This window comes from Gossypium hirsutum, chromosome D03 (assembly GCF_007990345.1).
Source record: "Gossypium hirsutum isolate 1008001.06 chromosome D03, Gossypium_hirsutum_v2.1, whole genome shotgun sequence".
In the NCBI taxonomy this organism is placed as follows: Eukaryota; Viridiplantae; Streptophyta; class Magnoliopsida; order Malvales; family Malvaceae; genus Gossypium; species Gossypium hirsutum.
In genome coordinates this window covers 33,873,607-33,897,667 of record NC_053439.1, presented here as the reverse complement: position 1 = coordinate 33,897,667, position 24,061 = coordinate 33,873,607, and the positions used below count along the sequence as shown (strand labels likewise).

Here is a 24,061-nt window from a genome sequence, read left to right as displayed (position 1 = left end):
TCATGCATGTTCATCTTTGTTGGCTCAAAATAGCAAAGGAAAGAAACCATTTTGAAGCTTTAGGGATTCGGCACTTTGAAGTCTTGATTGATGTATGTTTTGAGTTCGGTTTTTGATGATTTTTACGTTTTTGAGATCGTTGCTTCGTGTTCTAGCTAGCCCATGCTTTAATTTTTGAATTTGATAATGACTTTGTGAAATGCCATTGATGAATATTCAAGCTTTTTGTTGTTTGATGATGAATAATAAATATTTGTTGATAGATTATCATATTTTATTAAGTGATTTTTGATGAAAATGCTTATTAGGGATTTATTTGAGAAATGTGTAAATTGACTGGTTGAAATGTGAAATAAATGCAAGTTTTGGGCTGTTAGGGACCTCTAATAAATTCGACTAAGCTTGAGTGTATTGAAATTTTGTGTAACTTGTGAAATAGAGACTAAATTGAATAAATGTGAAACTTTAGGGGCTAAAGTGCAAAAATTCCCAAATAGGTATTGTTGAATGAAATTGAATGAATAGGTGATTAAATGAGATAAATTTGAATCCATATAGATCAAGAAAGAAAGAAATCAGGTTTAGATCAGGGGAAATTGAAAGTTGATCAGTAGTCGATCCGATCTGTTCATCGTATATACAAGGTAATTTCATATGCAAATAAATACCTTTAAATTGATTTATATATGTTTATTTGTTATTGAATTGCTTTGATGCTGAATATTTGAATACGAGATAGTATCAACAGAATTACGACGTCCAGAAGCCCCGTAAGAACCATAGGAATAGTATAGGCTACATATGTCATGACATTAGGATTCCAAGGTGTGAATTCATGTAAGAACATGTCTGGGAAATTGGAATCGTATATGATTTCTTGTAAGACCCTGTCTGGGACAGTGACATCGATATATTATAACATGTAAGACCATATCTGGGATATGGCATTGTATGAGCTTTATGTACTATTCGAGTATCCTTATCAATTCCGAACAGTTCAACGGGAAATGTTGTGAAGTGGATGAATATGAGAATGAGTAATCAATTTAGGTATGTATGATGTTATATGAAAATTGAAAGATTAAGGTAAGTGATGCTTATAAATCATTAACAAGTGAGTTAGATGAGGAATGTGATATTTATACATGTGATTAGCCATGATTTTTCATTGATGAGTTGGTTATATTTGCTTCATGTATTATAAGTTTATTTGTATATGGTTACTAAGCTTTTAAAACTTACTGTGTTTATTTTTCACTATTTTATAGATTATCGAAGCTGGCTTGGACTCCGGGATCATCTCACACTATTGATAATCTTGTTGGTACTTTTGAAGCTTTGTATATATGGTATATGGCATGTATAGGCTAGTGAACTTTTGGTATATTTTGAATTGTAATTCTAGCCATGTGAGTTGGCTTGGAAATGGTCTATATGATGGAGTTGTGTTTGGGATTATGTTATGAGATGAATCATTGTAATTGATGTATATGTACATTGGCTATATGTTTAGCATGCTTATTATGATAGGTGATGTTTTGATGATTAAATGATGGCAAAGAATGAATATGTTTTATGATTGATTGGTTGATTATTTAGGTACGGTTCTAATGAGTAATTGATGACTATGTTTTTGGTATGTTTCGTTCGTTATATATATAGTTATAAAGTGACATATTGATGTTTGTATTAGGTTATGAAGTAGTATAATTAGCTTAATATTGAATGGTGGAATTGGTATGAATTTTGAGGCTAATTTGCTAGCCGAATAAACAAGAAATGAATTGGTTGTGTATATGTAGTTTTGGCATGATGCTTAGCATATGAATTTGGTCATGTTGTAATGTTTTCTATTGTCTTATATGCTAATGAATATTAGGCCGTATATTATGTTTTGTTTTGATAAATATGCGCATGTGCGAAAGCTTTTAAATTGAGGTGTTTGATATTTAGCCAATTAGATAGATGTATACAATTGAGTGTTTTGATATATATATGCTCGGTATATGAAAACACAATGTAATAAGCTTATTTATAATTTGATAATTTGAATGCCTTGTTTGTTAACCATATGATTCAGCTATTGGATTTAAAAGGCATATGTTATATGTTTCGATGTGTGTGTTAGTTGGTTCTAAATTTGAATATTTGAAGGGTTATGACTCGATTAAATTTCAGAGTATGAATTGTAATAAATGACTGTATTAGACTATATTGTGCTCGGTAATTCCTCGTGACCCTTTCCGACGACGGATATGGGTTAGGGGTGTTACATATTAAACATATCGATCACATCTAATTGTAATTGGAATTATAATATGATATTTGAGGAATTTTGCTTGATTTTCAAAATTAAAATTATGTTGATTTTGTTTTTCCTTTTGGAGTCTAATTGTTAAAATTTAATACTTGCAATGTAAAGAATTCATCAATTTCTTATTGATCATTGAATTAAAGTACAATGTATCTATTTATACTACTTAACTACCAACCTAACTAAGTAACCAATCTTTAACTACTCAATAACTAACTAAAATTATTTTCACACTCCCCCTAAAGTTGGCAGTTGAAAAACATTTTTAACTCTCAACTTGGATATTAGAAAATCATGATGTTGAGTTCCCAAAGCTTTGGTCATAATATCATCCAATTGATTTGTTGACACTACATGCTGTTTTTTGGTGACTCATTCCTGTATTTTCTCAATTATGAAATGACAATCAATTTCAATATGTTTGGTCCTTTCATGAAACACTGGGTTTGCTGCAATTTGTAAGGCCACCTTACTATCACAATAAAGTTTAGCTGGCTTCAAGTCTTCAACTCCAAGTTCCACAAGCAATCCTCTTAGCCAAATAATTTTGCTACTGTTATTGCCATACTCTTGTATTCTACTTCAGCAGGTGATCTGGCTATGGTGTTTTGTTTTTTTGATCTCTGTGATATCAAAGAATTCCCAAGTTTATTACAGAAGCCTGTAATTGATCTTCTAGTCATTGGATAAGATGGCCAATCAGATTCACAGTAAGCATTCAACTGATAAGAACTTGAAGCTGCCAACAATATTCCCTGTCTTGGATCCTTCTTAATGTATCTAACCACCCTGAGTGCAGCTTCTAGATGAGATCTCTTTGGCTGCTGCATAAACTGACTAAGGTGATGCAATGCATATGTGGTGTCGGGCCTTGTATGTGTCAGATAAATCAACCCTCCTATCAATTTTTGGAAGATCCCTTTCTCCTCTGTTAACACTTCATCATTATCATATTGCTGTAACTCAGTATCATACTCTAGTGTAGTCAGCTTCATGTTTTGTACCATGGGTGTGATAATAGGTTTGGCTCCCCCTAAACCTATATCTTTGATAAGTTCTAGTGCATAATTCCTCTGACTCAGAAAAATTCTTTCATTGGATCTTAGTATCTCAAATCTAAGAAAACAATCAAGTTCTCTCAAATATTTAATCTTGAAATCAGAATTCAAGATGTGTTTTAGTTCATCAATCATTACAGCATCATTTCCGGTCAACAACAAATCATCAACGTAAATAAGCATGATTACCATCTTAGTTTCCTGTCTTTTTGTAAATAGAGAGTAATCATACTTATTTTGAATATATCTAGTAGTTAACAAGGGTTCAGTTAGCTTCATGTTCTACTATCTAGATGCTTGCTTTAGCCCATATATGGACTTTTGAAGTCTACAAACTTTATTCTCCCCGTGATAGCAAAAACCCTCTAGCAGTTGCATATAAACCTCTTCATTCAGATTACCTTGAAGAAAGGCATTGTAAACATCCATTTGAAAAAAAGGCCAATTATGTAAAGAATCAATAGCTAGGAATATTTTGACAGTAACAAGTTTGGCAATTGGAGAAAAGGTAACAACATAATCCACCTATTCTTTCTATTTATACCATTTAGCAACTAGTCGTGCCTTAAACTTGTCAATCTCACCAGTAGCCTTGTATTTGATTTTGTACACCTATTTGCAGTTAATGGGCATTTTACCTGGTGGTAAAGACACAACAGTCCATGTACTATTTGATTCTAAAGCTTGAATATCCTCTTTCATGGCTTGAATCCATAAGGGATTCTGAATAGCTTTAGAATATGTACAAGGTTCAAACATAGTGGACATATAAGAAAGAAACAACTGAGTATGTGTAACACCCCCAACCGTTGCTGGATTAGGGTTATGGAGAGTTATTGTACAAAACAGAACCTTTAACTTCAAAACATAACAATAGTTCAATATAATTTTTACTTCCTAATAACTCATTCCAATCATAACAAATATACATATTTGGGCCATAAATCGAGCCTTCGGGGCCCTAAAAATAATTTGAGAACAACCAAGGATCAATTTAAAATAAATTAGAAAGTTATGAAAAATATGAAAAATTGGGAAAAAAGGGTCATAGGGCTGTGTGGCAAGGTCGTGTGACATAGCCCAGACCATGTGGACATTACAAGTAGGGTTACACGGCTGTGCCCCAGCCCATGTGTCTGCCCGTGTGTATATTCGAAATAGGGCCACACGTCTGTGTCGCAGGTCATGTGCTAGACTGTGTGTGTATTTGGTGTTGGGTCACATGGCCGTGTGCCAGATCGTGCTTGAAGCTATTTTGGGAGACAAACGTGTGGTAAATCGTGTCTCAGATCGTGTGTAACCTGCACCTATAATATTTAAGACAAACGACCGTGAAGGTTGGCCATGTGTGGCACATGAACGTGTGACAGCCCGTGCCCCAGGCAATGTGCTCTATAAGTAGCCCCTAAAAGAAGCCATTTCAAAGCCAAACTTACTCAACAAGCAACTCCATTTGTACTTATATTCAATGGACCTAAACACACTTCAAATAGTCATGAACATACTAATTCAATCAACCTAAGTCTTCTAACCAATATGTCATTCAAAGGCACCTCATTTCGAACCAAAACACAATCAATTAAGAACAAAGCTATAATTCCATATTTCAATCATAAAAAATAGGTAAAATAGCTACCTAATATAAACAATTATCAACCTATTTCACCATTCAAAATAAGCATACCAAAATGACCATTTTCATATAGCTTCTAACTTGTACAAGCCAACTATACCATATATACATATAACCATTTACAAAAGTAATCAAAACACAACAAAAGTATAAATGACAGTAAACCCTATACATGCCATTTATAACCATAGATCAAAATAACCAAAACTACCAAAGTGATCGCAGGATAGTGTGATAGCACTCCGACAAAGTTCCAACTGATTGAGCTTTCGATGATCTAAAAAATAAAGGAAAACAACTACGTAAGCTTTTGCTTAGTAAGTTCATAAAAAATAATCTTCAACTTACCGAACATCAATTAACAATTCATACAACCATGCTTATTTCATCATTTAACATTAAACTTTTCTATGCACCATAATTCACATGGTTAGTAGAAATCATGAAAACATAACATCTATGCATCATCTTATATACAAGGAAATAAATTCCATACCTTTTTTTTCAACACGTAACAACTTCCCATTCATTAAATTTCATAAATTCACGCACATGTTACCTTTTCAAATAAACATTAGCAATAATAGATTTTTATACATGCCTTTCCTTCATCCTTTACTTACCCATTGAACCATACAGAATAACACCAGATACTCGAGAACACCTTTTCATATAACCGTAACCTTTTCAATAGTGCTCACACGAGTTGTGAAATGGGCATGCTCATACGAGCTGTGGGTTAGAATGTTAGCTACACGATACTGTTCACACGAGTTGTGGAGAACCTATAACAAATGCAAGACCTCAACCATCGGTAGGATATTCAAGACCAGCACCCGAAACATATAATCCCTAATGACATCTCATTTGTATCTTAAGTATTCTCTAGGTTCAAACGGGACTTTTAAGCTGTCAAGTACTCAATTATCGTATTATTACCGAAATAAATATATCTAACATATCATTAATGTATAATCAACCAAAAAAACACGTAATAAACATAAAGTTCATAGAAATTGACCTCGACACCATGATCATTTTAATAGAGTCAAAAACTAATCCAACACTTTAGCTTTGCATCAATTTAAGTCTGGTTGTTGCATATCTTGATCTAAATAATAATTTCATTCAACTAAGCACTTCAAATAACCTCAATTATTCATTTTAATCTATAATTCATATTATCATAAAATTACAAAATTACATCTCTTTTAACATTTTCACAACTTAGTCTTTTAACATTTTCACAACTTAGTCCTTAAGCCCGTAACTTGATGATTCACCCTTTTTTTACCTAAAATATGCTAGCCGATATTTCCCTATACTAATATCAATCCATATTTTTCTTCATTTTACAAAATATACATGAAATTTACCATTTAAAAAATTTAATCCCTAAACCATAAATTCTCTAAAAATCACCAAATAAAACATGTTCATTTAATAGTCAAAATTAATAATCTAAAAATTAACATCAAAAGACACTCCAAATTAACCATGGCAAGTCTCTCAACCCTTAATATCTTTGCAAATTAACCCTTGGGATAAGTATATTAAGCTAAAATGAGCTCAAAAACATAAAAATCATTAAAAACGGGGTTAAAAAACCCACCATGCACACAAGCCATACTTGGCCGAATGTTTTTCTCCACAAAAATGGAGGAATTGGTTTTGGCTAGGTTCATTAGAGAAAATGACAAAATTTTTCCTTTTTTTATTTAGTCTTTTAACATAATTATCCATTTACCACTTTAACCTTTTAAAAAAAACTAATAAATTACACCATAACCAATCCAACATCAACCACTAACTTACACCATTGTATAATTACCAACTAAATTATTTAATTTATACTTCTAAGGCCATTTACTCCATTCAATTAATAGACACCATCTTTTGCATCTTTTACGGTTTAGTCATTTTTACCTAATTAACCATTTAAACTTCAAAATTTCTTAACAAAAATTTAATACAACTTTAAGTTAACCTTATCGACATTAAATAAACATTAAAATACTAACTCACTCATCGGAACCGGGCTATTACGCTCTGTGAAGGTAAATGAGAATAAGAAATATTTAAAGATATAGAATACTAGCCTGAAGTAGAAGAAGATTAGCAACAAACATAATTATTTAACCAAAAAAGAGGTCGAGAGACCCTAGAGGATTTCCTAAGACCTTGTTCTGGTAGAGAGACAACTGATAAAGGCGGAACATAAGTACTTGTTGAAGAAGGTGAATCAGAAATAGAAGGAAAAACATGTGGTGAAACAGATGACTGTGGGAAAGGAGGAATAACTAGAAAATCAAAATCAGGAACCTGTGGTTGTGAAGGAAAGAAACGTTTAGAGGAAGCCACTAAAAAGTGAAAAAGAAAGATGGTTTCATGAAATTGAATATCTTTATTGACAAAAAAAGTTTTGGTTTCTAAACTAAATAAAAGATAGCCTTTTTTAGTAGAAGAATAAGCCATAAAAAAGGAAGGAATTGCTTTAGGAGAGAATTTATCATGATAATTAGGCTGAGTAGCATAGCATAAATAGTCAAAAACTCTTAAATGAGAAATAGAAGGTTGTTTGTGGTGAAGAAATTCAAAGGTGTTTTCCATTGAAGAGTAGCAGATGAGAGCCTAATGATGAGATAACATGCAGTTACAACACATTCTCCCTAGAACTTAACAGGGAATTTAAATTGAAAGTGAATAGCTCTAGCTACTTCTAAAAGGTGTTTGTGTTATATCTCAGAAACCCCATTTTATTCAGGAGTATGAACACAAGAACTCGAATGAATAATTCCTAAGGAATAAAAAAAAGTGGAACAATCTGAATTAAAAAAATTTAGAATCATTGTCACTATGGAGGAGTTTGACACTGGTATTAAATTGGTTTTGAATGAAAGCAAATAATATCTTTAAAGAAAGAATGGCATCAAACTTAAGCTTCAACAAGTACACCCAAGACATTCTAGTGTGACAATAAACTATAGTAAGAAAGAAGCGATAACTACTATGTGTAGACACTCTATAAGGTCCCCATAAGTCAATGTGAACATGTTGGAAAGGAAAGTCAGCTCTGGAATGACTAATAGGAAAAAAGGCATCTAAATTGTTTTGCTAGAGGACAAACATAACAACTATGAATAGAATTGGTGTCAAGCTTATTATTATGAAAAAAGGGTATCTTATGTAGTTTTGAAAGACAGCATGACCTAAACAAGTATGCCAAGTAGCAGTATTATTAGCAGAAAAAGACATAAATTGTGAAACAGTTTTACTTGACATATGCGAAACAAGATTACATTGTGAAAATGAAAACAAAATAGAACTCAAACAAGATGACTCGAAGACATATAAACCCCCTATTTCCTACCAATCCCCTTCATCTTACCAATGGAAAGATCCTGAAAAAGACATAAATCACGATATAAAATGATGGCATAATGCAACTCATGGGTTATTTTGAAATAGAAAGCAAATTATGAGTAAAATTTAGCACATATAGAACATTTTATAAAGTATAATTAGAATCAAGAGAGAAAGAGCCAGCATGTGTTATTGGAAGAGTTTTACCATCAGGAAGATGGAAAAAATGTGAAGTGGAAGCACAAGAAATAGGGTTATTCAAGCTTTGAAGATCAGATAACATATGATCTACCGCACCTGTATTCAAAATCTAGGTGAGGGTATCAAAAATAGGTAAACATCGAGAAACTATACCTACAAGATTAGCAACAAACCTAGTTATTTGTCCTTTATTCAATAGATCCAAAATCTGATTATACTACTTAATGGTGAAAACAGGAGCAGGCATGAGAGTAGTTGACGATCCTGAATCAGGAGGGGAGCCATCAAGGGGTGTTAGAATTGACTGTCATTGCTGCTTGCACATTCTTACGCTTTGTAAATTTGAAATCAAGAGGAAAGCCAATAAGGTGATAACATTGTTCATGCTTGTGACCTTTAAGCTTACAGTAATCACATGTCCCATTGAACCAACCACGACGAGCAACAGAAGCACCAGAGGAATTTGAGAACATACCAATAGAATCCAAAATGGGCAAGACACCGGACAAGTAGCTTCATTACAATTCATCTTGAACAATCATAGAATATGTTTGATTAACAAATGGAAGCAATTGCACAAGGAGAATTTGACTGCTAATTGCAGAATAGGTCCCATTGAGTCTCATCAAGAATTGAAACAAGCGCTGTTGAAGAACATGTGTCAAATTCTGTTGTGAATTTGCATAATTGCATGAAGAAATTGGAACTAAAGTAGCATACTTGTCCCAAAAAAGCTTGAGTAGCTTGAAGTATGCAGAAACAGAAAAATCTCCTTAAGTAAGCATAGCGATATCGCAATGAAGAAAAAAGATCCGTGAACCATCAATTTTACTGGAACGTTCCTTCAAATCTTACCAAACAAGTGCTGCACTCGAGGAAAATACTAACCCTGTCGAAAGTTCAGTGTTGACAGTGTTGAGAATCCATGAAAGAATGATCGTGTTACAACGATCCCATTGGGGATGAAGAGAAATATTGGAATAATCTTTGCCACAATCGTTATCGAAAAACCTTTGTTTGTTCTTCCCCAACAACGCAATTTGCATTGAACGAATCCAAAGGCTATAATTCTCGAGACCAATTAACTGGTGATAAACAAGAAGACTAATTGGCATATCAGATGGGTGCAGGTAAAGAGGATGTGTGAAGTCAATGACTGTGGAATCCATGATGGAGATACAATAGAGACACTATAGAGAACACAAAAGGAAAAATGAAACGAATTAGATGAAAACCCAATAGAAAAATGAAACAGCCCAACGGCAAAGTCCAGTGAAAAACAACCAAGCCATAGAGAATGAACAGCCCAAAATGAGAAATGGTTTCTAAATTTGAAGAAATCAGCCATGGAAATTAAGAGGAGGATCGAAACCTAGCTTTGATACCAAGTTAAAATTTAATACTTGCAATGTAAAGAATTCATCAATTTCTTATTGATCATTGAATTAAACTACAATGTGTCTATTTATACTACTTAGCTAGCTACCTAACTAAGTAACTAATACGTAACTACTCAACAACAAACTAAATTGATTTCTACACTAATTATATGTTATATGTAATGTTTCTTTGAGTTGTGGAGTAAAATTTTATATTGTTGAAAGGTGTTTTATTAATGGCTGAATGAATCTAGTGTGCTTTTTAACCTCTTTGAGGTCTTTATATTAATGAAATTTCATTTTGGCTAGAAAAAAAAAATGTTTGGAAGTCAACTACTGGCTGATGATATGTCTATCATTTTTTTTAGGCTAGTGATCATATTTTTTAAACTTATTTATTTAAATATTTTTACTTATAATTTTTTAGTTGACTTTTTTGAAGTAAAATTCAATATTTTAATCTATTCAATGTAAATACATAAATAAATATTATTATTTTTTTGGGATAAACCCGATTAAGCAGCGAACAAGTAGAATAATAAAGAATTTGAAAAGATCGAACATAAATATTTTATGTGGAAAACCCCCTCTGAAGAGGATAAAAAACCACAGAAAAAGATAATTTCACTATAATGGAAAAAATAAAGAGTACAAAGATGGAGATAAACTCTACCCCGAAACCCGAATTAAGAACTATCAAAATGTAAACACAAAATTCTCTGAAAGCTTGTAAAAGCTAATACCTAAATTTGTAATGGGTTATCTTTCTAAGGTGGAAAAAGAGTCTATTTATAAGCTAAATTTGTAGGTCAAACAATATTAAAATAACTTACACTAATAAGATTTTAAGTGAGAAACAAATATTAAAATAACTTATACTTAAAAGAGTTTAAGTGGGAAAGTTAAAGCAAAATTTAACTGAGAGAAGAAAAGCCGAAAAATACGAGTCATAACTCCACAAATCTCCATTTTGACTCATATTTCCACAATGCTTTATTTTCCAAAGCCCGAAATGGGCTTATCTTGAACTACGTCGAATATTAATTGAGTTGAAGCTGTGCTTAAATATGGAAGTCTTCTAGTCTTCGACTTGTGCACTACCAAATCAAAATTGACCTAGGTTTGATTTCCACTAACACAGTGCCCTATCTTTTCAAAACCTGCACCCAAAAATGAACCTCTCTTATACGAAACGGTCATACCCCTTTCCCTCTTATGACCATGTTATCTCCACTTCAAATGAGTCAACTTCAACTCCTTAACAAATGAGGGACGTCCTGTTTCACCGATCACCGTAGATCCTTCTAGAAAATGAACATTGCCAATATTTTTACCTTTCATCAAAACGAGAGCCCTACGGTATATCTTAATGCCACTTGACTCGATGTTAATGCTACAACCCTTCGAGTCCAAAATTCTCAATAAGATGAGATTTTTCTTCAAGTCAAGCACATGTCTAACATTTGGAAGTGTCCTAATTGTCCCGTTTTGCATCCTAATCTGAACAATACCAATACCAGTTACCTTATTGGATGAACCATTCCCTATGTGCACAATTCCACATTCAACTGAATTGTATGTGGAGAACCAATCCCTATTGGGACACATGTGGAAAGAACACCCCGAATCCATGATCCACTTGGATGTAAGCTTGGAGCTTTCACTTATTGAGACCAACAAGAAATCATTACCCTTGTCCTTGGCCAAGTTAGCACCAGGTAAATCTTCCTCATTGCTCTCAACAACTTTTTTATTTCACAGTTTGTAACAATCTGCCTTGTCGTGAACTAACTTCTTATAATAGCGACATCTCTTATCTCGCTTCCTTTATGTTACCAAAACTGAGACTTGCCTATCTGACTTGCTATCTAAACCAAACACATTTTAAATTTTTTCTTTGCTCAACAAATGATCCTTCACATCTTTGAATGAGAGATTATCTCTTCCATAAATTAGGGTCTCCCTGAAATACTTGTATAAAGGGGGTAAAAAGAACAATAATATCATAGTCTGATCTTCATCGTTAATCTTAACCTCAAATTTTTTTAAATCATTTAAAAGAGTAATAAATTGACTGATGTGACCTATAAGGTGCTCGTTTTCGTCTATGAGGAACGTGTATTGACGTTGATTAAACACCAACCGGTTAGCTAGAGACTTTGTCACGTAAAGGGTTTCTAACCTTTTCCATAAGATGAATGTTGTTTTCTCCATCAAAACCTCTTGCAACACATTATTTGTTAGACATAATTAAATCATGGATAGAACTTTTTTTATCTAACCTATTCCATTCTAATTTATCCATGTCTGTAGACTTCTTCTCTGTAAGGACCTTTTCAAGATCGCTCTGAATCAGAATTGTCGTTATCCGAACTTGCCAGGAATTGAAATTTTTGATGCCATCAAACTTATGAATATCAAACCTTGTTGTTGCCATCTCTGATAGGGTTGAATACGAAAATTAAACTAGCTTTGATACCAGTTTTTAGGATAAACTCAATTAAGCAATGAACAAGTAAAATAACAATTAAATTGAAAAGATCAAACACAAATATTTTACATAGAAAAAACCCTCCGAAGAGGATAAAAAACAATGGGAAAAGACCTTGAAAATTGAAATAAAAATCCTCAAAAGGTAAACACAAAATTCTTTGAAAGCTTGTAAAAGCTAATACCTAAATGTGTAATGGGTTATCTTTTTAGGGTGGAAAATGGGTCTATTTATAGGAAAAATTTGCAGGTCAAATAATATTAAAATATCCTACACTAATCAAAGTTTAATTGAGAAACTAATATTAAAATAACCTACACTAATTAGAGGTTAAGTGGTAAACTAAAAACAAAGTTTAACTAGGAGAAGAAAAGCCGAAAGTTACGAGACATAAGTACATATTATTGTTGATTTAGTTTTTGAGCAGTGCCAAAAACCAATGCCAACCGGTGTTTGAAACTGCCTGCTCAGAAAATTACCATTTTTAAGTTGTCAAATTTTGGTAACAAAAATCCTTGATCTTTGATTTTGATCGATACTTTGGACGACAATCAGCTTATCTTTTATATCCAAACTACACATAGTAACATATCTTGGAGATTTTTTTGGATTTGGATCGAAGAAATAAACTTTGCAAGTTTGGCAGATTAGATCAAATCGGATAAAACTTGAAAGTATATGTTAGAGATTTAAGACTTAACTTAAGTTGATTAAAGATATTCTTTATGGTTAGTATCTTACTATATACATAGGAATATTGATTGTAATTGATGTAGTTTGTGTTGGTAATGCAAAAGAAAAGGGCAATCCCACATTGGTTAGGCATAAGCTTTTGAGAGGGATTATATATAGACTTGCGTCTTTCCTTCATTAAGTAATTGGAGCTAAAAGCCTAACATGTGCACGTCATCGCCGCCCAACCTGTGTCTACGAAACATACCACAAGTGTTTATTTTTGGGTAAAATTTTGTATTATTTTTCAAGAAATAAATTTATTTAGATTCCAAAAATTTGTTGCAGAAAAATCTCGCAACAGAAAATATTTTTATTTGACTATTGTAGATTTTTAGGAAACTATTTCTACTAATTTTACCTTTTTTCCCTTACATATTAGACAAATTTGCCCTTTAGAAAACTGTATAAATAGGAGGTCATTCTCCTTATTTTTGACAGAACACAAGAGAAAAAAATTTTCTCTCGTCCTTCTGTTCTTCAAATTCTGGTGTCCTATAAAATTAAACTAGATGAAAATTCTATTTAGGAGATTGGGTTTTAAAAGGGACTGTCTGTGATCCCTTCAATCTTTCTTGGGAATTAAACTTACTATGGTTTTGCAAGTTTTTTCCAGTTTATTTTTCAATCAGATTCCAATCAACTACTTTTTTTTTCAATTTCCATTCTTTTAAAAAAAATAATGTCAATTGTGTTCCACCTTATTTATTCAGGTATACGAATACTGAAGTATTGTGTTAACCTTAGGGGTCAACATCCACTACACGATTACACCGACCAGGGTGAATTTGCTTTTAAGGTAATGGTTATTCGACGACATAGGGATTACTATTTTATTTACCCTCAGTTTGGTTGTGTCAGAGCTAATGATTTTATTTTGCAGTAGTATATTTCAAACAATTTAGAAGCAAATTATACTACTGTTTAAAAATGAGAATCATGTTCATTTCCCGCTGTTGGAGCCAATAAAGGCTCTTATAGGCATTAGGTTAGAGTAAACTTGAGGATTGTTGGAGCAAGTGTAGTGTCCTATTGAGACAACCAGTTTGAGGGCAACTGGGTATTGTAAGAGTGTGTCTAAGTAGTGTTGGAGCGATTGCAAGCTCCGTTTGTGTTGGCCAATAGGCCTTTGCGATCAAAATGGGCTTGAAAGGCCTAGTGAGATTGGGTCGATTAAGTCTTAGCTCGACTGGCATGGGCATTGTTGCCAATGTAGGAGGATGTGAGTTCGATTGTGCTGATATGCATTATCCTCCTATTTGAGTTTGTCAAAGGTCTCTTGAGTTTGAGTTGGTTGGAGAACCATGAGCGGTTTGTTGGACTTGTATCTGGGATAAGGCTTATGATACCCTTATTCATAATAAGCTACTAGTACATGAGATTTATGGATCTAGTCCAAGTGTCATCAAATTTCCAACAAAAGTAGATTGAAGGATTATCAAGTCTAAGATCTTGAACAAGAGAACTAGTGAGGGATGTCTTGTTTAGGCAACTTATAAGATTGTGCAAAGAAAGGAGCAGCGTGCTAGACTTTGTATAAATGAGCATTAAAGTCCAAAATTGATGTTGAGATTGACCTAGTTCGGTGGTGTCGCTTGTGTTGCGCTTGGCCAAGATTGCCAAACCTAATAGGGTGACCATAGATGGACTGAGAGGGTCTAAGTTGGGGATGGTAAATGTGTCTGAATTTCCCATGTTGAGAACTTGTGGTGCCGCAAGGGATGGTTGGCATAAACCATGTCTAGAGGGGCACATCCAACGAGATGTCGTAAGAATGTGATTGGTGCCACATCGAGAGGGATGCCTTTTGAGTATCAAAGACATAGTAATATTTAATCGACAAACGATCATACCATTAAGGGTTCCTTAGGGTTGTAACTTGATGATTATGTGGAGGAATGAGCGCAAACAAGACTGCACCAACGATTGAGATGAGAACAAGTTTGAGTGTATGTTAAATGCACGTTGAATTGATCATAACCTTAGGCCTTGAAGCCCCAAGATGGTCTTGAGACCAAAATGCCAACTCGGTGCATCAACATAGTAAGTAAGGGAGTGTCATGGTCTGCAATTTAGTTATCAAGGTTGAGATTTCCCGAAATCGTCTTAAGTGAAATTAAAGTATAATAACTTGGAAGTTGGAATTTGTCAGATACCCTGCAATACTAAAGGGATCCCGTGGTGCAAACTACGTAACTAATAAAGTTAGCTTTACAAGTGGGTATGTCTACAGTTTGGGTGGAACAATTATTTCTTAGAAGTCTGTTAAATAGACGTGTTTTGCTCGCTCCACGATGGAATATGAGTTTATTACTCTTGACTGAGCCAGGTAAGAGGTTTAGTGGCTTAGGAATCTACTCGCAGAGATTTCTTCATCGATGAATGGAGTACTTGCTTTGAAGTACGTGAAGTCAGAAAAAAAACCTAGCTGATCCACTAACAAAAGGGCTAAGTAGGAAAATAATTCTTGATTAATCGAGGGGGATGAGTCTTAAGCCCAATGGTTGAGGAATTCATGGTGGATACCCAACTTAGTTCTCTAAGTTCAATGTGGTCAAACGAAACCATGAAAAGACTCATAGTGTATATTCTACCTATCCCTATAGCGAACGATGTACATGTATAATGTTGAGTTATCACTCTTAACAAATTCATATCACAGGATTGGGTGGTCCTATTGAGACAGACTTGACGAATTCACCGACATGTGAGGTTGAGTTTATTACTCTTAATGAGTTCATATCCCAGAGTTTGGGTGGTCATATTGAGACAGACTTGATGAATTCACCGAATTTAAATTTGAGAGGAAGAGTTTAATAAATGCTCTTAATGATTTCATAGTCATGATTTAGGTGGTCTATATTGAGATAGACTTGATGAAATCACCTACATAAGTGTGAAGAACTAGCCACATTCGATGAAAGACAATACATCCCAAGGTGTATTGGCTAAAAATTGTTGATCTATCGTAGAATATTTATTGGTTCTGATATTAGTCGTATGTCATGAGTTAAACCATATCTTAACAAGTTCAAGATTCATTCAGATCTTAAAGAGAAAAACCAGTCATTTCACTATGTACTAGTTTAAATACACAAGATAATAGTGCTTAAGCAACTAATTTCGTTATTGCTTTTTTCATATTTTTCCTTTTTTTTCTCTTGTTTACAAAATTTGCCTGATTCTTTTGCATTAGTGGGGGAATGTTGGTAATGCAAAAGAAAAGGGAAATCCGACATTGGTTAGGCATAAGCTAAAGGTCTATCACACGCGCACAATCACCGCCTCCTAGTTCGTGTTTACGAATCACATCGCGCTTGTTTATTTTTGGGTTAAACTTCTGTATTATTTTTTAGAAAATAATTTTTTTAGATTTCAAAAATTTGGTGCAGAAAAATCTGGTCAACAGAAAATATTTTTATTTGACTGTTATAGATTTTTAGGAAATTATTTCTGCCAATTTTACCTTTTTGACCCTACGTATTTTACCACTTTTCCTTTTAGGAAACTATATAAATAAGAAGTCATTCTCCTCATTTTAGATAGAACACAACAAGATAAAAACAAAGAGAAAAAATTATCTCATCTTTTTGTTCTTTAAATTTTGGTGTTCTACGAAATTACAAGAGAGAAAAATTTTGTCTAGGAGATTGGGTTTTAAGCGGACCGTTTGTGTGTACCACCACTAACCTGTATCTATCGCTAGATTAGGGTTACAGAGTATTACTGTACTATCAAAACATTTAAAATTAATTTCGTTCAATAACATAAACATATCAAAAACCAATCATACATATACGTATCGGCCTTAAACCGAGCCCTCGAGGCTCTAAAAATACCTTGGAAACAAATCGGGACCAATTTAAAATCATTTGGAAAGTCTAGGAATAATTCACAAAATTTTGAAATAGGGATCACATGACCGTGTGGCTGGGCCGTGTGCCTTACATGGTTGAGACACATGCCTATGTCTCAGACCGTGTAAGCTTCGAACTAAGGACACACGGTCGTGTCCCAGCTCGTGTCCTCACCTGTGTAATTCTTTGAGTAGGGTCACACGATTGTGTAACATGCCCGTGTGCTAGGCTGTGTAACTCTCTGAGTTGCCCCAAACGCCAATGCCATGCCATTTGTTAGGTCGTGTAACTCACTAACTTGCATACAAAAGAACCCTCAGATGACACACAGTCGTGTCGCCAGGCCGTGTGCCACACATGGTTGAGTCACACACCCGTATGGAGCTAAAATTCACCTAGAACCAAACCATCTCAGTACCATATCATGCTTAACTTATCAAGATATTCATGCACACATTCAAGGAACCTAAACATTACCTAAACACACATCAAAATACAATTTAAATGTTCTAACACAATTAATCAATATGTCATTCAAAGTCACCTCAATCAACAACTAAGTATTACCTATCTAAACATGTCAATTATGCCATACTTCAATCACCAAATTCTAGTTCAACATATACCAAAACATGCCACAAATTTAACCATTAACACATCATTTCAAACATACCATAAAAAGCATTCAAATATGCATAGTAGCATAACCAAGTTGACACAATTTGACAAAGCATCAAAAGGTGCCAAACCAAGATAACATCCACAACTTATACAAGCCAATTTACCAAATAAACATTCAACAAAATAACATTACATTTCAACCTATACATGCCATTATAACCTTGGCCAAAACATTCAAAAACTATCGATATTTATGTTGGATAGTGTGATAGATCTCCGATGAGCTTCCAAACCGATCAAACTTCCTATAATCTATAAAACATAGGAAAGAAACTACGTAAGAAATTAATGCTTAGTAAGTTTGTATAGATCAAAACATAAATTACCATTTCAATTTGCATAATTTAAAGCATAAGCACATTAAAGTCAAAACCATAAGCTTTTTATAAACCTATACATTGCCATCGATACACAAGTTTGCACATTTGTGCATAACTCATTTAAATTAACCATATGATAAGTCTTTTTCATATGAAATACATCATTTGGTCTATGCATCCTTTCCATGCGTTTATGCTTAATTCCATTTGAAAACTTATCATTTCAATCCCTTTTCTTACCCGTTGAACCATCTATAATTTCATCGGATACTTGGGAAAGCTCACACAAAATGTGCCTTTACACAACTGTAACCTTTCCTTTACATCATTGCTCACACGTGCTGGGAAATGGGCCTGCTCGCACAAGCTGTGGGTCAAAATGTAAGCTACACAATACTGCTCACACGAGCTATGGAGTATCTGTAACAAATGTAGGACCTCAATCATCAGTAGGACATTCAAGACCAGCATCCGAATCATGGAGTCCCTAATGACATGTCATTTGTATCCTATGAATTCTTAAGGTTCAACTGGGACTCGATAACCGTTATAACATTGATTTGTATATACATCGTTCAATTACATTATGAATAACATAATAACATACATTTAAATAACATGAATATAATAACTATTTATATGAACTTACTTCGATGACTAGGGGCGTGAAGGTTAAATCGAGCTAATCCGAAGCTTTTGGTTTGCCTCGATCTAGGTCCATACGTTGTTTATCTTGATCTAAATAGAAAATTTCAATATGTTTAAAACTTATACTATCCAATTTAGTCCACATTTCATTTTTATGCAAAATTACTATTTTGCCCCTAACATTTTAACTTTTTCACAATTTAGTCCTTAAGCTTATAAATTGAAATCTAAGCATTTTAATCCTTCTTATAAGCTAACCGAAATCTTTAAGAACTTAATCCAACCAAAATAAATCATCATTTCATAAATTTAACATGAATTTTTACTATTTTTAAAAACAAATCCCTAAATACAAATTTCATCAAAAATCACTTTACAAAACTTATTTATTTCTCAAAAAAGGTTCATAATCAATCATTTAACATGAAAAAAAATTCAAGAAAATTCATGGCATAACCCTCAACCTTTAATAGTTTTACAAATTGATCCCCGGGCTAGCTAGATTAAGCTAAAATGATCCCGAAAACATAAAAATCATTAAAAATGAGGTTCAAAATCATAGTATGAACTAGACTTTATGCTTGCCGAATGTTTATATTCTCCAATGGCTATTTTAATGTTTCAAAAAAAGATGAAGATGACAACATTTGGTTCATCTTTTGTTATTAAGTTTTCTTTTAATTACCAAATTACAAAATTAACCTTTAAAAACTGTCATAATTTTATTTAAACCTATCCATGTACATCCACTATCAACATATATGGTATAATCACCATTCAAGTCCATTAAATTTCATTTCCAAAGTCATTTAACCCCTTTAGCTAATAGAACTCAACTTTTACACCTTTTACAAGTTAGTCCTTTTTACTTAATTAATCATGCAAACATCAAAATTTCTTAATGAAATTTTAATATGACCTTACTATAATCCCATAGACATTAAAAATAATAATAAAATAATAAGTTACTCGTTAGATTTGTGGTTCTAAAACCACTGTTACGATATTACTAAAAACGAGCTGTTACACTATGACCCTTCCAATCTTTCTTGGGAATTGAACCTATTGTGGTTTGATCTATTTCTTCAATTTTATTATTTGATCAACTGCTTTTGTTTTTCAGTTTCCATTCCTTTTGTGAAGAGCAATGTCAATTGTTTTCCACATTTTTTATTTAGGTATACGAATATTGAAGTATTGTGTTAACCTTGGGGAGAACATCCACTACACGATTACACCAATTAGGGAGAATTTTCTTCTAAGGAAGCGTTTCTTCCACGGCATATGGATTTTTATTTTATTTAGACTCAATTTGGTTTCCTGCTAGTGGTAACGAATTTGTTTTGCAATAGTATATTTCCAATAGTATGTTAGCAAGTCTCGATTCCATTATATTGAGGAGAATTGTATAGTTGATGTGCTAAACTGAGAGCATTTTATTTTTGTTCATTGAGGAACCTTTTTTTTAGTGCATTGAGTGGATAATCAAGTGTGTGATTTGGTTAGTGTCCTAAGTTTTTAGGGGAAAAACTTAAAGGAGAGTTTTGTAGATCTTAGGTGCAAAAGTGAGGAGTCTAATATGATGAGTGTTAGATGTTGCAATCACTTCTTGTACGAGTTTCTAAGACAGTGGATTATCTTTCTGGGAAAGATTTTTATATTTTTGAATTATATATATAAATTATTATGTATTTTGGATTGGTGTCCACATTGCATAATATTCGCCCCCTTGGCCAAATAATAATCAAATATTAATGTATGATGAGTCTTGAAAGACTAAACTTAGAGGCCCAATATGGACTTTAAAGCCAAGTTCCAAAATTAATTGATTTGGCTCATACCCATACATATTAAGTTAGTTAATTTCTCGTATTTTGATTTGTATGTCTTGTTAAGGAATTATCATCCTTTGGTAAGGTGTCAACATTACTAAGAGAAAAATAAATGAGTTTGATGTTGAGGCTGAGAGAATAGAGTAAAAAAATACAAATTATCTTCCTCTCGACTCCTTACGCAAAAGACCTCTCGGTAAATATTTTTATATAAATTATGTTATTTATTTATTTGACTTATTTTTTCTTTTTCATAATATGTTGTTGTTTAATATATTCTTACAATCTTCAAGTTTTTCGATTAAATTATGGTCAACAAAAAGATCAAATTTTTTTAAGAAAAGGGAGTGAAAAAGAAATAATGATCAGTCGGTTCCTCAACCTTCTGTTATTACTGGAGAAAAATCAAATATCAAATCTTCTCAAGCTCTTGAACGAGATATCAGATCTTCTCAATCCCATCCTCTTGAACACAATATCGTGTCTTTCCAAGTTCCTTAATGAGAGATTGAGTCTTCCCAAGATCCTGAACAAGATATCGAGTCTTCTCATGTTCCTGAATGTCCTTGTAAGATGCTGGTAGTTGAAAAAAAGGAGTTTGATTCTTCTTTAGAGCTTGATCCAGGACTTCGTAAATCTATTTCGGATTACCCTGCAAATCAACAAGATTAAGTCCATCGAGCTTACGTTAAGGTTGGGCCATATCAACCGATTCCTCCAAGTGAGGCTCTAATATCTCCTCATTATATTGACAAGAATGGACACTGATTTCTCCCATCTTGGTACAAGTTATTCCCAGATTGGCTTGAGTTTTCACCAAGTAAGAATGCCACATATATCCTTCCATGTTTTCTCTTCAACAAGCCATTTAAGAGTCATGTAAATATTTTTACAAGCTAAGGATTTTGGTCATTGAGGTGTTGGATATGGTGCCCTAAGTGTAGTATATTTATTTGTAAACTTATAATTCTTTCAAACAGATTAGTTAATAAAACAAATTCATTGATTACATTAATATAATTTGTATATGTAGCGCCCCAAACTAAACTGGAACAGACCGGCCGAAATCTGGATCGACACAATTGCCACTTACGTGACTGTCCTTACTGGTCATGTAAACACACCATAAAATAACAAATTATAAACAGGGTAAAATCGTTATTTTATATATCATATGTGCAAAGCATAAATTTTTTCCAACAAGTGTCATTTTAAACGATTGGTGAAAATTTTAGCTTAAAATGACATTTAAAACTCACTTAATTTCAAAACACAGTTTAAGGACTAAAACGTAAATTTTACAAAATATCCAAATAAACCATTTTAAGAAATTAAAGTTACCACACTGAAATTGAATGTATAAAACCTAGTCATGTAAATTTTCAAAACATTTCGTGTTGTTTAAGGCCTCCGATTTTATTGTATAGCAATTTTCAAAATATGCCCAGAACTCTTTAAACATCGTGTTGTGACCACGCGATTCCCATGTCGCGACATAAACCCGATATCACAATTTCCTATAGGGCTCATCATGATATTAACTAAAAAATTTGCAGAAAAATTGCAGCACTTACATATGACACTTTGCCTCTCCCAAACACATACAATTTCGTGATTTCATGCCATGTTCCCTATAGCATTAACATGCTTTGGCATACAAATCAATTATCTGTGTGTCATGCTTTCTAAAGTTTCAAATGAAATTACTCAACATACCAAATTTGCATATAAGGAAATTGAAAGTGTCATAAAGGTATATATCTTGTCATTTGGTCATTTTGCATCTGTCCAAGCTTTCAACACATCATTTAAGTCATTTTAACCACAATTCAGTAAATCACATGCATGCTACTCAACAATTAACTAAGCATTCAACTAGCATACATCATGCAATTATTCAAGCAATATAAACAGCTCATGGAAAGTCTATTTACAAGTCCAAAAAAAAAGTGAAGTCTAACCCACAATATAAACCCACATTGCCATCTCTTATTAACCAAAAACCATCTCACATGCACAATTAAGTAGCCTTTGCCCTTGGATCCCTAACTTTCCTACTTCACCACTCCACACAAGCTATGTCTCCACAAAAATGTCACAAAATAGTGTGAGCTTAACCAACCTCGATGAGTATTCATGATGCAACAATAAACCACAAACACAACAGTTAAAAAAATCATGCTAAATACACTTATCACATTGGCAACTTGTGAGGATGAAAATGTGTATCAAATGCTCTCATTGGATGCATGGGTCTTTATCACACCATGACTTAAAAGAGTCTACATATCCCAAGTAAGTGTAACATGAAGCTAACACTCTCTAACACACCAATATGTCCCATGAATGGAGCAATATTGTACATTCTCTTATCCCTCCTCATGTCCCATTAACAAAACATATAAATGAGTACTCAAATCCTATAAAAAGCCAACTATATCCAATATTTTCAAAGGTTCACAAGGCAAATATATCCACTTCACACATTAATCTTCTGGCTTATGTACACGCACACTTATCATGTTCATATCACTTATCACTTTCATAGAATTCACTACAACTGCTAACATATTGGTCATTGATGCAAGCTCAATTTCATATCAGAGGTGTGTGCATAAATCCAACAATTCACAAGGCATATTTAGTCACATATTCAACATATATAATCATATCACACACTTAGCCTTTCCTGGCACATATAATCTTGTTTATTAGATAAGTAAGAACACTTAATTCTAGGAATTAGATCAGATGATTTGATCACCTAAGTCCCCTTTAACTCGTTGTTTTGTGCATTAATTATATAGCACAGAAGATCAGTCACCTTAGTAACTAGCTTCCACCACAAAGCTCAAGTAAGCTTTTTTTTCCTTTGCCTTTGCCTGTAGAGGCTCCCAAATGAGTTGGCACTTTACATACACATCAAATCATTAAAAACGAAACTTAAAATCATACCATGGAAGTTGATTAACCCGAGATGAATTCATAGCTTCCTCTCCCATGGTAATTTTGGTTGAAACATGAAAAAAATAAAGAAGATGACATCTTTTCTTAGTTTAATTTTAACATTAGTTACCAATTTACCATTTTATCCTTTAAAAACTATCAAAATTTCAAATAAGCCTTGCCATGAATGTCCACTAACTACAAAAATGGTCCAATTATATTTCTGTAGTCATTTGAACTTTTTAACTAATAGAACTACACTTTTACTCTTTTTACAATTTAGTCCTTTTTACTTAATTACTCATGCAAGCATCAAAATTTCCTAACAAAATTTTACTACAATCTTAATGATACCCTATAGCGATTGTAATAATAATAAATTAATAATTTATTCGTTAGATTTGTGGTCCCGAAACCACTATTCTGATTTCATTGAAAATGAGCTATTACACTTGTGATGTTTATAGTGAGGCATACCTAAATCCTAAGTGGATGACAGACTCTGTATGCGTGACTCGTACACTTTGATGTAAGTAAAAGTCTGTGTTCAAATAGATAAGGAACCAAAAGTTGGTGTGTTGGGTGTATGACTTTTGTAGTATATAA

At 33.2% G+C, this 24,061-nt stretch overlaps 1 protein-coding gene across 1 annotated transcript; it reads right to left on the bottom strand.

Annotated features, from left to right (window-relative positions):
• Positions 1-2,847: 2,847 nt before the first annotated feature.
• On the bottom strand, positions 2,848-3,564 carry LOC107950087 (uncharacterized mitochondrial protein AtMg00810-like). Its single transcript, XM_016884832.2, has one exon. It carries the CDS (start codon positions 3,562-3,564, stop codon positions 2,848-2,850), a length of 717 nt encoding a protein of 238 aa, XP_016740321.2.
• Positions 3,565-24,061: the final 20,497 nt, after the last annotated feature.

Bases quoted from the DNA above. Each gene is read 5' to 3' on its own strand.
- LOC107950087 (XM_016884832.2), bottom strand. From the start codon at position 3,564: ATGGTAATCATGCTTATTTACGTTGATGATTTGTTGTTGACCGGAAAT.